At 38.8% G+C, this 14,224-nt stretch overlaps 1 protein-coding gene across 4 annotated transcripts in view; it reads right to left on the reverse strand.

The window, feature by feature from the left end:
* Positions 1-14,224, reverse strand: part of HELZ (helicase with zinc finger) — a 77,421-nt gene that overhangs the window by 46,424 nt on the left and 16,773 nt on the right. For all 4 annotated transcript variants that reach the window (XM_027654660.1, XM_027654662.1, XM_027654661.1 and 1 more), the window contains 7 exons: positions 13,896-13,944; positions 13,416-13,491; positions 10,269-10,467; positions 9,182-9,289; positions 8,591-8,888; positions 5,083-5,350; positions 36-369 (listed from right to left, as the gene is read on the reverse strand). In XM_027654660.1, the coding sequence (XP_027510461.1) occupies positions 36-369; positions 5,083-5,350; positions 8,591-8,888; positions 9,182-9,289; positions 10,269-10,467; positions 13,416-13,491; positions 13,896-13,944 (1,332 nt within the window). The remainder of the gene's footprint in view (positions 1-35; positions 370-5,082; positions 5,351-8,590; positions 8,889-9,181; positions 9,290-10,268; positions 10,468-13,415; positions 13,492-13,895; positions 13,945-14,224) is intronic.

A 14,224-nucleotide genomic window follows, 5' to 3' on the forward strand; every position in this document is an offset into this window, starting at 1 on the left:
AGACCCACCTGCATCTCACACTCCCTCAGACCCACCTGCATCTCACAATCCGCCCGAAGGTTCAGCTCTTCGCAGCATTCCCTGGATACCCTCAAGAAGATATAATCCTTTGTCTTCTCCTCGATAGCTGCTTCATAAACCTTCTCTTTGGTTCCTTGGGTCTGGGCTGACTTCTCTTTAGTGACAGGCAATAAATAAACAGCATTGACTTTGGTCATCACCAGCCGTCCAGCCAAAGTGTCTTCCGAGAGCGTTTCCGTGAGCTTAAAGCGCCCAAAAAGTTGTCCATTTTGGGCATATTTTGCACCTCCAGAAACACCAGTGAGCATGAAGCTTGCTACAATCTGCAATTGCACTTTTATGTTGAACCTAAGCAAGAAAGCATCGAGTCAGTGCACAAAAACCCTCTCAGATTGGGAAATTTCAGGTATTCACACTCAAGATTCACTTCATATATATCTATATATATATGTTTAATTTTTAATATAAACAAGTATGGTTAAACTGGCCCTTCATATGCAGCTGTCAAATATTCACACATTTTCCTTCTGATTACAGCCTGTAAAGCACATATTTAAAAGAATCAACATCTATGAAGTTTAAAAAAAGAACCCACACAAGAGAGAAGCACAGACTAGATTTTCTGACACCAAAGTAAGTTTGGAGTGAATGAGAGTTGCTATGCATGTGTCAAAGCAGTAAAAATTTCTATTTAAATAGTTTGTAGGCTATAATATATTTTTATATATGTACGTATACATATATAAACATATATATATATAAAAATAGTTTCTTAACTATGCAAGGAGAGATAGGCAGGCAAAAAGTAGAGTAAATTCCTATTTATCCCATGTCTCTCTTCCAGGCTGCACACCAAAGAGGGCAATCTCCATCTTAAAAGGTAAATGGTATTATACCTATAATTCAGAGGAATTGATTAAAATGCTTTGAAAAAATCAGACAGTAGGCATTAAAATGATGTAATTTTATTTGAGATGAGGGAATGGCATCTCAGGCTCAGCCCTATAAGCCATCTATCCACAGAATTCCTATTGGCAGCAGGTTCTCCTGTAATCAGAGATGTAAGAAATTCATCCTTTGCAGTTGCCATTTTCTAGAAAGCACATGCACAACACGTTAAACTGACATATTAGAACACTTTCTTGACCTCTCACCAATACACACAAATCTCTTCCTAGGGTGTTGGGTTTTTTAAAACAGATTGTTTCAACCTGGTTTTAAAAAGAACAAAAGGGGGAAAAAAAGTCTGACACAGTAACAACATTCTGTTGTTTTCTCACCAGCAGCTTTTTCCTAAATTTGCAACAAATTACAGACAAAAAGTAAAACCCAGAGATTTTCACAAATGAAATAAGCCTCTTGGAAAAATACCTCATATTTTATGGCACTTTTCATACTCATACTTGTTTTATTTCATCTGTTCTTCTTATAATTTCTATTTTAACCTAATAAGCTGGTAATTCATCACCTAAGCCCTGTAGTATCAATAATCATAAGCCTGTAACCATAAAATCCAACTTTTTAGCTTGCTAGGTAATTAAACATCTACCAAACCAATCAAATATATTTTTTTCCATATCTGGCACATCGTGAATCCTGCACAAAAGCTGCAAGTTTGCCCCCGTGTGGTAACAGCTGCTCCTTTACATAATATGGGCATTAAGTCAGATCCACGTTTCCCAGTCCTCCACTCCCCAAAAACAAGAGGTGTTTTCTTACCTAACAGGGGTTTGTTTGGTTCATCAGTGAGCACAAATGTTACTGCCCAAGTGACAGTGAAAGCAATCACTCAAAGGCATGTACTTCAGGGAGCACACAAGAATTAAGTGTAATCTTTCCAATTGCCACATGTACCAATAAAAAAAACCAAACAAAAAACAAGCTTTCTTCTATACAAGTGCTGCACTATTCCAAAGGAGCTATCAGCAAGTTAGCAACCTCTGCAACAGCTCATATCTCATTCAGATGACTGTTAAAATACAATATAAAACATTTAACCGAGCAACAAGAGCTGAGAATTCTTATCGAGATATAATCATTTGCTATTGTGAATTTATTTTGTTAAAACTTCCCCCAAGTTCATCCCTGTGCTGCTGAATATGCATGAGCTCAAATTCAGATTGATAACAACGTGCTGGAAAACAGCATTACTGCATTTCTGAGTCGAGGCACAGGTTAGTGTTTTCATAAATGACTGAACAGAGCCTGCTGTGCTAAAGGGAATCTAAAGTTTAGAGATAATCAAGCAATTTCCATTGAGTAAGCTGACACCTTCTGGCAAACTGCTAAACTGCAAAATTCTCTAAGGATTTGATTTTAAAAAAAAAATCTGAAGTTGTTTCTTTCATCCATTTCTCACCCTTGCTTTGCAGGTTTAGGCAAAATAAGGTTTTCAGTCAGGCTGATACAAATTGAACAAACAGAAACTTCCATTTCCTCCTAAGCACTGCAAATCCCAGCCTACCTGCAGTGCTAATGAAACCAGCTACAAGAACGCCTGTTGTTCGTATTTAAACCCACAGAAATTAAAGAAAGACTTCATAAATCATTAATCATCCAGTACCAATGCAAACAATAAATTTCCCAAAGGCAAATAAACCTGTTCTGAGCGAAGCCCCAGGTAGCACTTTGTTAAAAGCACATTCAGCACATCTGCTGTGAGTTCAGACAGGGTGTGCAGAGGGAAACCTGCCTATGGAGTGATCAATGGAAGACACAGTAATGACAAAAGCAAATTTATTTTCCATCAGAGCCGGTATTTTATGTTTCACTGCCTTGAGGATAAAGCAGCTCTGCAGTTCTGGTAGCACAGAAGGAGTCGTGTGTCACCTCACACACTCTTTAATGTTCATACAAGGAAATGCACAGTAAGTTCTAGTCACTCCAACCATTACATATGGTTTTTCTTTTTCAATGAGCAAAAGAGAAAGGAAGAGTTTTAAAACCATCAACAGGTGTATGTAGGGCAACACTTTCCAAAATCAAACTACTCTCAAGATCAGAACATTGCTGTGCTTTTCCTCATCCAGTGTGTTTGCACTTGAAATTAAACAGTGACTCCCTCATTATCCTATTTTGTGATGTGCTCATGTGGAGTAACTTTTATAAAAGCCTCTTGAAATATTACAATAAACATGATTTAAAAGTGAAGCTCTCTGAGTCTACACAGAGTGAACTCCCTCGTAACTGAGTTCAAGACATTTTAGAGCCACTGACACCTTCGAGCAACACTCTCCAGTAGTTCCACTGAGGTGATTCCACATAGAGCTGAAAAAGTGCTTTCCTAGAAAGTGAGAAATCATCAACAGTCTCAAAACCCAAGGATACACTCCATGAACTGCAGACACTCGTGTTACTCCAGCGTTGTCTTAAGAGACCATGTTGACAACTCTGCTACTTTGCCAGTTCACAAACCATTAGAGTGCAACAGCTCATCAACGCTGTCACTCACAGCACCACTCCAGAGGTATTAAAACCCACTTGCACTTGTATTTCTCAGCCCATTTCTAGGCTTGCAACCCTGACACTTCACTGGAGAATACCCAGTGTGTGATCTCAGCCACAGAGGAGTGGAAATGTGTGCTGGTTTGAGCCTTGCTGCAATAAAGTGGGTCAGCCACAAGATCAAAAGAATGTTTCTGACATCAACACTCTCAAAACAGACGATTTCAAGAACATTATTAACACTTACTTATAACTTATCAAGCAATAACTTACTGCTGCACCAAACAGTCCAAAGGGGAAGCATTACATACAGGATACACTTATTTTTCTTTCATGTCTCCAGGCTTGATGCTCTTTGGTTTCCTATGAGGCAGGAGAGTGCAACTCTCCATGTGAAAATTCACTCAGCCAAAATACTGTTTATGTTTTGATCATATTTACTTTAAACCCACTTTTTTGTTTTTCCAAAAAGCCTTAGGAAAGTCAACCTGTTTATAAATATGTATGATGGAGAGTATTTCTGCATGCTGAAGAGTGTTCAAGCCTGACTCTTCCACGTGTTAGACTCCAGCTCAAGAGCAGAGGGCAGCAGTGATAAAAGATATGAAGAAAAACAGTTCAAATACTGCCCTTCAGCTGAGATTAAAAAAAGAAATTGCATCAATTTTCTGCTTTAAAAGCATCAGAAATACAACTACTCATAGTATTTTCTTTCTAAGTTCTACAGGGGTGATTCAGCTCTGTAGCTCCAGGAGTGGTTCTTCATCTTAAAAAAGACATTCCTGATTTGGAACTTTCTGTAGTTGACAGAACTAAATTTGCTATAAAATTAGGCTAAAGGGGAGTTACATCTTTTTAACTTTCCATTCTGAGTAGTGCAACTACCACATGAATGCAGGAAAAATTTTTAACCTATTAAACTACATTTAAAAAAAAGGCCCCATGAGGGGGGGAATACATGGGAATTTCACATCTTCTTGCAGCTACTCCAGTTGGGTAATTTGTACATAACACCTAAAGACAGAACAAACCAAACAATGTGTACTATATGTCTTTTGTTAGGAACTTTTATTCAGAAGCTGGGTTTCAGCCTATTTAGAGAATAAATATAATGAAATCAGCTGCCACATCATTGCAGATCAGAGTTTGATCCACCCACAATTCAACCCTTTATAAAAAGATTTTATATATTCCTTTGCCATAACCTACTTTCACACAGGAACAAAAATATAACTATTATTCATATATTTTATTCCTTTGCTATAACCTACTTTCACACAGGAACAAAAATATAACTATTATTACTGTATTTTTGTATAGACAAAAAACCAAAAATAATTATTATCCAGACACCAACAAAACCATGTAAAACAGCTGCTTAGTGCTTCAACTGTAAGCACAGACTTATATTTAGTGTTTGTTTTTAATGAATTAGCAGAAAGTTATATTTGTTAAGTGCTAGTGACACCTTTACCAAACATTACTGTTCCTGGGCTCATTCAGATTCATTTCAAAAGAAACAGGAAGACTTAGTATCTTAAAGAAGCAGGTAGGTTTAATGAAAAAAAGCTTCCACCTTCATTTTAGTAGGAATATTTTCATAAAGGAATCACTTACTTGCTGACTTCCTTATACTGTGCTATCTCCTCAATATAAAGGAGGTCGTGCAGCCGTGACTGATAGTTGGTCTTGGTCAGTGATTTGTCCAGGACAGATTGTGTAAAGAGCTGGTCAGCAGACAGAGGGATTTGGTATCTGGTCAGAAGGCTCTTCTCCAATTCAGTAGTTTCATTGGGCTCAAACTCTACAATAGTCTTGGACGTGGAATCCCAACGCTTGGCTGTGGTGAGGAGCTGTTGCCGGGCGTGCATCAGGTATTCAAGATCTGGGGGTAGATACAGAACAGGGAAGGGAAGTAAATACAAACCCCAGGTGGTTTGGTTTTATTTCAAAAAAAACCAAACAAAACCAACCCAACAAAACCCACTAAACCCAATCTCATTAGAGATAATGAACTAAACACAGGTAAGAGTCCCCTCTGCCCACAACAGCTTGAGCAAGTTCACTGCCAGTACTTACCATCTCCACTTTTCAGGTGAGCACAGAGAGCAACCAGGCTCTCAAACAGTACCAGAAAATAAAGTATTCTATAGACAGCAAATAAAATTAATAAAGACAAGCAAGGAAAGCACTTTTATTTTAATAACCACAAGCAACTTTGAAGGATTTGGCATCGCAATGCACTTTCAAAGCCTGACTGCAACATCATTTCAAAAGCATACAGCAGTGAAGAATCCTACAATACATATTATAAAATTTAGAAGGTCATAAAAACAAGTTGATAAACCAGCTGGTAAGAAATTTGCAACATTGAAAGCTTTTTTAAAAATTCTACAGTCCCCTAATATGTTCATTGTGCAAACAGTTGCACTCCACAGCTAAGGCTATTTTGCTAGGTAAAACTTGGGGAATATGACCTAAAATGATATAAAATTAGAAAATCAAAGGGAAATTAATTTTTCAGTATACCCTCATTTCAGAGACCACATATCATAAATGAGAAACAAAAGAACAAGTACTTGTCTACAGCAACCCAAAATATATCCATTAACACCACAAAACCACTATGACAACAGTGAATCACTTCACAGAATTGCAGTTAAAATTGCAGAGCTGAAAATATTTGGCATTTATAGTCAAGCTATGGTATCTTAATGTATTATCTCTGAGTAAGATTTAAGATAGGTATCCAGGATATCACACCAACGCTGAAAAATGTGCAAAAAACACATTCTCAAATTCAAATTAAATACTTAACATCATCTTGACTGTCTTTATATTCTAAATAAAAAAAAAAACCCAGCATTTTAGCAAAAGGAATCTCAGTTCAGCTTGCCTGAGTACAGGAACATGGCTTATCTTACTGGTTAATCTCATGTGTTCACTAAGAAGTCACATTTAAATATATCCCTCAAGCCTGAACTGTATCAGGAGCTACAGCTGTAGGGCAAGAAAAAGCCTGTGTTTGAAATCACAGCACCATAAATGAAGCTTTCTCTGGTACAAACCACACCTAAGATCCCAAAAGCTCAGTAACTATGCTGGGATTTAGTCCTTGTTTCCTGGAATGACAGCCATTGAATTCCCAGCACTGGAGAGGTTTTCCCTGGAAGCCTCATATAAACTGTCCCTGGTACGGACTGTGCACACAGTGACCCTCTCCTGAAGAGCAGATTGTACACACTCAATGCAAAACTTCCTTCAGTTCCCTTTTTTCCATCGTAAATAAAGATTTCAAAACACAGAATGGAGACTCCTCCATTAAAATATTTTAATGGTGACCTTTCATTCCTGCCCAGACATCCAGGCAGGGCCCTGAATTACATGCAAATGTAGAGACCTCGGGCATCTTTGTGTTAGAAAAGCATTTCCACCAGATCTTAATTCATGTATGGCAAAAGGAAAAGAAACTATGGAATTGGGCACACATCCAAAACAGTTATCCCTTTGCTTTGCCTATTACACACTCCTTAGATGACAGAGCAAAAAGCCCAGGATTCTGTCCTTAAACACCTTAACACTTGTCATTTGAAATAAATATTAGCAGTGACCTGCTTGCAGCCTTCAGCATCCCTCTGCACACAGACAAGCAGTCTGGGAAAGGAAATATCAGTAACTGATGCTGGAGACACTTCATCCATCACCTTCCCATGGAATTCAATTGGCTGTTCCTGGGGTCACTGTGGTCAGGAGTTGGTTTAAAACAACAAGGCCCCAGACCACAGATTGGTTTGACAGTAACTCTGACTTTGCAAATAAGTCATGGCTTGTTCCCCTTGATCTTGAACAGCTTTACAATGAAAGGACTGTCCTCCAGCAGCTCAGTGTCCTGGGAAGCCTGTCAGCTGGGATTACCCACATGCTACGTGGAGATCGTGGAATAGCTCCCGAAAACACCACGGCCTTGCTGCTCCTGAGCTGCTTCTCCTTGGCAGAGCAACATTCTCTGCTTCAAGAGACATCACAACGTGCTCAGTCTGCTGCTCCTGGCTGCAAGGACCTGGGTCATCTGCAAACATCCCTTCCTGCTCTTTGGCATTTGCTATTTACAGTTTCCTTCTGTTAGTGCTGCAAATGTTAATCTGCTATATGAAAATAAAGGCCAGGAATAGAAAACTGCTGTCTTCTCAGCTTCATCTTTTTCCCTTCTTTCTCCCTTCTCCTCTTCTTTCTGCTTAAATGCCAGTGCTACAGTTCTGCTTCTTTGGTGTTTGTATCTCTCAAATTTTCACTAGAAATCACCATCCTGTATCCCACCCCCTGGCCTGCTGCCAAGTGACACAGTGACCTATATTTAGCTCTCTTAAACCATAAATCAAAGTGCTGCCTTCTTTTTTGCACCTCTTCACACATCTTTCAGTTTTTTTGACATTTTTCTCAAACTGGAGTTATTTCAGGTTGGAACTGAGAGACACAGATCACTTTAATAAACAGAATACAACCCTGACAGTAACTTGTATCTTTTTTTTTTTTACTTGAAAACACAAATATAGCTACACTTCCTTTACATCTTTCAAAACTCGTGTCAACAGCAAATTATTGAGTTGCAAGCCTACACTTGGTCTCTTGCCTTTGACAATCTTTGTCAGACATTGCAAGGGAAGAAAAAAATACAAATCAACTTCTCAGTCAGTCAGTTTTATCTACTGGATTAAGTACCAGGTGTATTCTTAAACAGAAACATTTCATTTCTCTACCGACCTTTCCCTACCTGTTTAATGTTTTCATCAATTGAAGAATGATTATAAAAACATAAACATGTTTTATAGAGGCAGAACTGCCAGTGCAGTCTTTGAACACACCAAACCAGAAATTCCCAGCATTTTGATAATATTTATCATATCCTGACACAGAGTAAGTCATATTCCAATTACCTGCCTTATTTAGACCCTCTGAAACTTTTGTCCACTCTTTATATTCCTATATACGACTAACATAACATACAGCACGAGGCATTCAGGAGCTGTTAACACAGATGCTGCTCTGCCCAGAAATGTGGAAAGGAAAGAGATGGCATGAAACATTTCCACTATTCAAAAAAAGCCAAAAAGTTTTGCTACCTTACCTTCAGTTGAAGCAGCATCAATCATCACTCGTTGCATGAGGACCGGTTCTAACCCGAAGTCAAACACCACAGTTTGGCGAAAAGTTCCAAAGATTTCTGTGTTGAAGGCTATACTGACTTTGTATATGTAATGATCTATTCCATTCTGGACCATCTTTCCTCCTATCCATTCCTGACAGTTTTCTGGAACTTCTTGTGACACCTGGGTCGTGCTGTCTCCAGCAGATATTGCAACGATACTGAAGTGTGGCCGATGGGCATCATAAAGCAAGGCCACTCGATAGAGCATTCTTGCAGGCTAGAAAAGAAATGCAGGGGTTGAAATGCTGAAATTATTTCAGGAATATCTTCCTTTGCAATCAAATAAAGAGAGCTTATAAGAACTTTCAACTTTTCAGGGCAGCTACAGGTCCTGCCTGATTTCCAGAAATACATAATCACCAGAGCTGCTGGGAAAAGAGAGAGAGAGAGGGGATGGTGCTGGGAAGTTTCTCTATTTTAAGAATGATGCAATTGAAATCTTAATTGCAAAAGGTTGTGAGTTGCATTCTAGTCATTACTGACTTAATTTCAGAAGATAAGTAGTCCTACCTTACATGTGAGAGCAAATGTCCATGTCTGATGAGACTTTTTGGTGGTGACAGTTACCGACAGCTCGGGGTTATGTTCTACTCTCACTCCTTCTACACATTCACTAAGCTAGATTAAAAGAAAAAGAAGATAACATTAAAGTTCTATAGGTAGCATCAAAATACAAACATCCAGGAAAAGGTAGTGTCTTTTCACAGAAAGTATAAAGAACTAGATTGTGCATGATTGCTGCAAATCATATGCAGGAATTACAGTAAATATGTGCTAATTCAGAGACAAGCAAGTCAAATTTACTACATCATACTGTGTCAGTGAAGAATGTAACCATCTAAGGACAATTAACTGCAAGACTTTTTCAATACCCAACTTAATTGTAAATGTTTAAAGTAGAACAAGACTTCATTTGGAAAGAAGGATCTGTGATACAACGAGGCCCAGAAGAACCCAGATCTCACTGACATCACTGAGGCACCAGGAAGTAGAATCAGGCTTTCTACTCATCAATGCATTTTGCAGAAAATCCACTTTTCCCAGATTCTGATCAACAATAGATGGACTGAAAACTCCTTGAGATCAGTGGTAAGCAGAGCTGGTCGAATGCCATAAAAAACATTCTTTGGAATTCCAAAGAGCTGCTAAGTTTGATCATATCCATATCCCACACTCCTTGGTATTCAAAGTCTTTTGAACATTTGGGGGATTGGCTGGTCTGCATCCAAGTGCCTGCAGCTGCAGGCAAAGAAAAGGAGCCATGCACAAGCAAGAACATTCTCCTCTGAGTCTTGAAGCTTCACCATTCCCTGTCCTCCAGTTCAAAAAGTCCTGCCACGTCGCCAAGGAACAGGAACAATACCTGGGACTTGGCTGGAATAGCGAATAGTGAATATGCAAAATGAACCCACAAATCAGTCTAAGTCTCTGGGATCTCTGCAAGAAGACACAGGGCAGGATGGAAAGGGCAGCAAATCGCTTGGACAATTCCTTGGTGAGGAGCGATTCGAGCAGCTCTGACCACAAGGGCCAAACCCAGGCTCAGCTGCCAGCTTTAAACACGAGCACAGAGGGAAGGGGGGGGTGTTTTCCTCACCACTTTCTCAGGGGACAATGAATTCATCCACTTCTCAATCAAGGTTTCCATGTAACTGCCCGAGCACTGTTTGTTTTCCTTCTGCTGCTTTAACCTGATCAAGCGGGAGGCGTAGCGCTTCTGCCACTCTGTCAGCTCTTCCTGGGAATGTGCTGAAGTACACTGGGCACCATACCTGCAGATCCCTTGCTCTAAAAATCTACACAGAACAGGAAAAAAATCGTTATGCCTTGAAGTTTTTCGGTCCCCAAATGAAAAAAAAAGAAATTTATCAAAATTTATCGAAATCTCACTTGCAAAGTCAGAGGAATATTCTTTAAGTCTCCCTCATAGAACTAAAGGCAGTTTAGTCCATACGAACTAAAATATAGAATTTTGTAAGAGAGGCAGCAGCTTCTCTTACTGCAAAGCCCAGAAAAGTTTATCAAATTTCTTAGAAATGTAAGGGGATAGAAGTCTTAAGAAATTTCCAGCCTTAAAGGAAAAAGAATCAAGTGTTTGTACAGCAGTTGGCACAAGGAGATCACAGACACCCCCCTTGAAATGATTTGGCACTGTATTAATATGCATAAACCCCCAGTTAATCAGGGGCAAAGGAAAATGTAGCATAATTTCTTCCAGTGCTTACATTATTAGTTGATAAAAACTCATTCAGCAGCTTTTCCTGGAGCAACAGTGACATCACATGGTCCTTTCTAATAAATACACCTACACAGAAATCAGCTCTCAAGGAAAAGGTTTAATCCTCTTCTCTGGGAAGGGTGTATCAGTCTAAAAGGATTTTTAACCTTGCAGAATTTGTTAAAGAAACACGTTTTTCATTTAGTGGCATGTGCTGATGCATGAAATTAATGATATTCCAAATGCCTTTGTACAATTTAAGCATTCTTGTCTCAGAACTTATTGCAACTCTGGACAAATGACTGTATAACTCAGGGACTACTTTTATAATTTAACTTTGTATTAAAATTAACCAAAAGACAGCAGCTGCAACTTTATCATTCTTCAAAACTGAAGCACTTTAAAAACAGGTGGCAAAATGAAATAGGGGTGGAGGGTTTAGGTTCTGAAGGTACTAAGAAACACTTGGGTATACAGAATAAAATCAGGCCAGGAGGCTGTTCTGTTTTGTTTTGCAAAGGAAACTACAAAAAGTTAATGCAAGCATCACACTTGTTATAAATAAAGCCAGGCAGGATGATTTCTGTGGGGATATTAAGTTAATAGAAACTCTGTAAACATAACTACATTTGAATTTCATGTGTATATCTATGAATACAGTTATATTAAGAACCTCTCCCTACAGTGATGAGTTACTGTAAAAAAGAAAGGATGCACTAAGAGTACATCAATAGAGCAAGTCAGGGCCCCACATCACTGGTGAAGTCAAAAGGGGACCAGTGACTGAACAACCTTTCCACAGTACATGGGTTATGCAGTGTAACATGAATTAAAATGTGAACTTTGAGCTAAAAACCAAATAACACCTGACTGTGACACGAAAACCTCGCAGCACAAGTACCTGGATATCCAGGCCACACTTCTATCATTGGTTATAATTTGATTTAGCATTCATTTTTTCTTTATGAGATATATTTAAAGGTTTGCATGCCCAAATTGTAAATAAAATAAGCATGATACACAACACCATTTTACTAAATGCTTTCTCGAGTTATGTTTCTTAATATATTTTAAATTCAAATATTTTTCTTGGCAGTCCATTTCAATACTTTTACTGTAAATTTTCTAATTCACCATCACATTAGAATGCTACAGTACAATCATGATTTTCATGGCACAAACAGAATGCAAGCACAAAAAACTGCTGACCTATTCTTATTAGTTACATAGCAGATTTAAAATCAATTGGGTTTCCTTTTCTTTATTTAATAGGAAAGCATATTACTTTAAAATTTGTCATCATTATACAAGTTTTCCAAGTTCTCATTGTTCATATTTTTAACAGACACCTTTTTTCTCTCATTTTTACTGTCTTATTTAATATCTCCTGCAATTCCATAGCTTCATTATCTGGAATAAATATGCTGCACTCCTACTGCTTTATGGCACACAGGGGAAAAATAAACCAGAGCTTCAAAAATTCATATTCAGCACCTGGAACTGCCTCCTCAGAAGGAACTAAAATCTTTAGTCCATGATCAGAATGATCCTGTTCATAGGGATTTGCTGAGTGAGGCACATCCTGCTCACTGTAAGGGTTAATTAACAGTGTGCAGAAAGCTCATTACAGCTTTAGTGGAAAAAGGTTTCAGAGCAATGGCTGGAAACATGGTAAAGCTGCTACTCAACAGAAGATCACCACAAAAATTGCAAATATCTGCTTTTTTAAAATTTGCTGAATGAGCACTGGACATGATAAGAGTCAACAAGAGTTGCCAAGATTTAGCATCTCCAGAAAATCTTGCCAAAAGCAGCTCCAATTCAGTGATTCAGTCTCTTCATTTAAAAAGCAGGTCAGTCCTGCTCGTGTTTGGAAAATAATTTATTTGCATTAGTTACATAAATGGCAGAATCAAGTGCATAATGATGGTTCTTCTCCATATATATTAATACAGTTTTATGTAAGCAATGACAATTAACAACACAAACTACAGGCAATATTGACCAGAGAGGACAAGGAGAAACTCCAATATAAGCCAATCAATCTTCTCTGTGTATTTGAGTTTATGCAAAAGGGAAATAATGAGATCTGAGGAAAATTCTCTTTTTTTTTTTGATGTGAAGTAAAAGGCCATTTATCAACAAAGCTCATTTATCTGAAGGCAGCAGCCTGTCCACTGCCAAAGCACATCTCACTCCAGTCTGCTTACACTGCTGTCTGGGGAACTTCTCACACCTCAGAGATCATCCAAATTAGAAAAGGGAAGAAAGACAGCTGCTGACCTCTCACTAGCAGAAAAGTCCTCAAACCACTGTATTATGAAAACTGAATAAACTGAAGTGCCTCTGGATAAACTGAAGTGCTTCGGGATGAACTGACCCTTCCAAAAATCTGTGAACGGATCGACTCCAGTTCTAACAAGCACCTTCATTTGCCTGACCTCTTAATCATTCTGTCAGCAGCTAAATAAAAGAGGAAGCATTATGATTGCCCTGGAGAATGTTGGTATAGAGCAAAGACTTTACCTTTTACACAGGGTATATTCCTCACTGCTGGTGACGCCCCGGGGAGGAGGGCGGAACTGCCACCCATCCCGGGACCCTGCGGGAGGAGAACGGGGTTACTTCTCTAATTCCCAAGTATTTCTCAGTCAGAGAATAACAGGGAACTGCACCTCTAAACACCAACCCAAAGTGCATCTGAACACAAGCAAAATTATCCCAGTGCAAATTAATTTATAATCCCCAATAAACTCATTTAGGGCAGGTTTCGAACAGCGCAGAACGGAGCCGGCTCTGCTACAGCACTGATCAATAAATAAACTTCTGCCTCCAAATTCAATGCTGACATAATTCTACTGAGATAATTCTACTTCAGCCCCTGGGGCTCATCACAGTTGTCAATCCCTTTTTTTTTTTGCTTTTTTGCCTGCTATGCAGCACTGAGCATTCAGCAGCATCCAAGTCTTCCCACCCCAAAACGAAGGAGCTGTGAAGGTGAGTTACCTTCTTCTAAATCTTCTACATGATATCCTGATGGGACTTTACCAGCTGCCTACAATTAGAGAAAAAAAAGCCCACAGTTATGAAGGAACACAAAAAACAATTCCATCGACAAGAACTGCTGTCAAAATGGGTTTTAGAGCAACCAACAGAGAAATATCAATCAATCAGAAGTCTGAAAGCACTTCCAGTCACAAACCGGAGTTCACGTTAACCCAACAGCTGGACTGCAGCCCCTGATAACAGGAATTCTGATGATAACAGGAATTCTGATGATAACAGGAATTCTGATGATAACAGGAATTCTGATGATAACAGGAATTCTGATGATA

The sequence above is a fragment of the Corapipo altera genome, unplaced genomic scaffold, assembly GCF_003945725.1.
Source record: "Corapipo altera isolate COAL_440 unplaced genomic scaffold, ASM394572v1 343, whole genome shotgun sequence".
NCBI lineage: Eukaryota > Metazoa > Chordata > Aves > Passeriformes > Pipridae > Corapipo > Corapipo altera.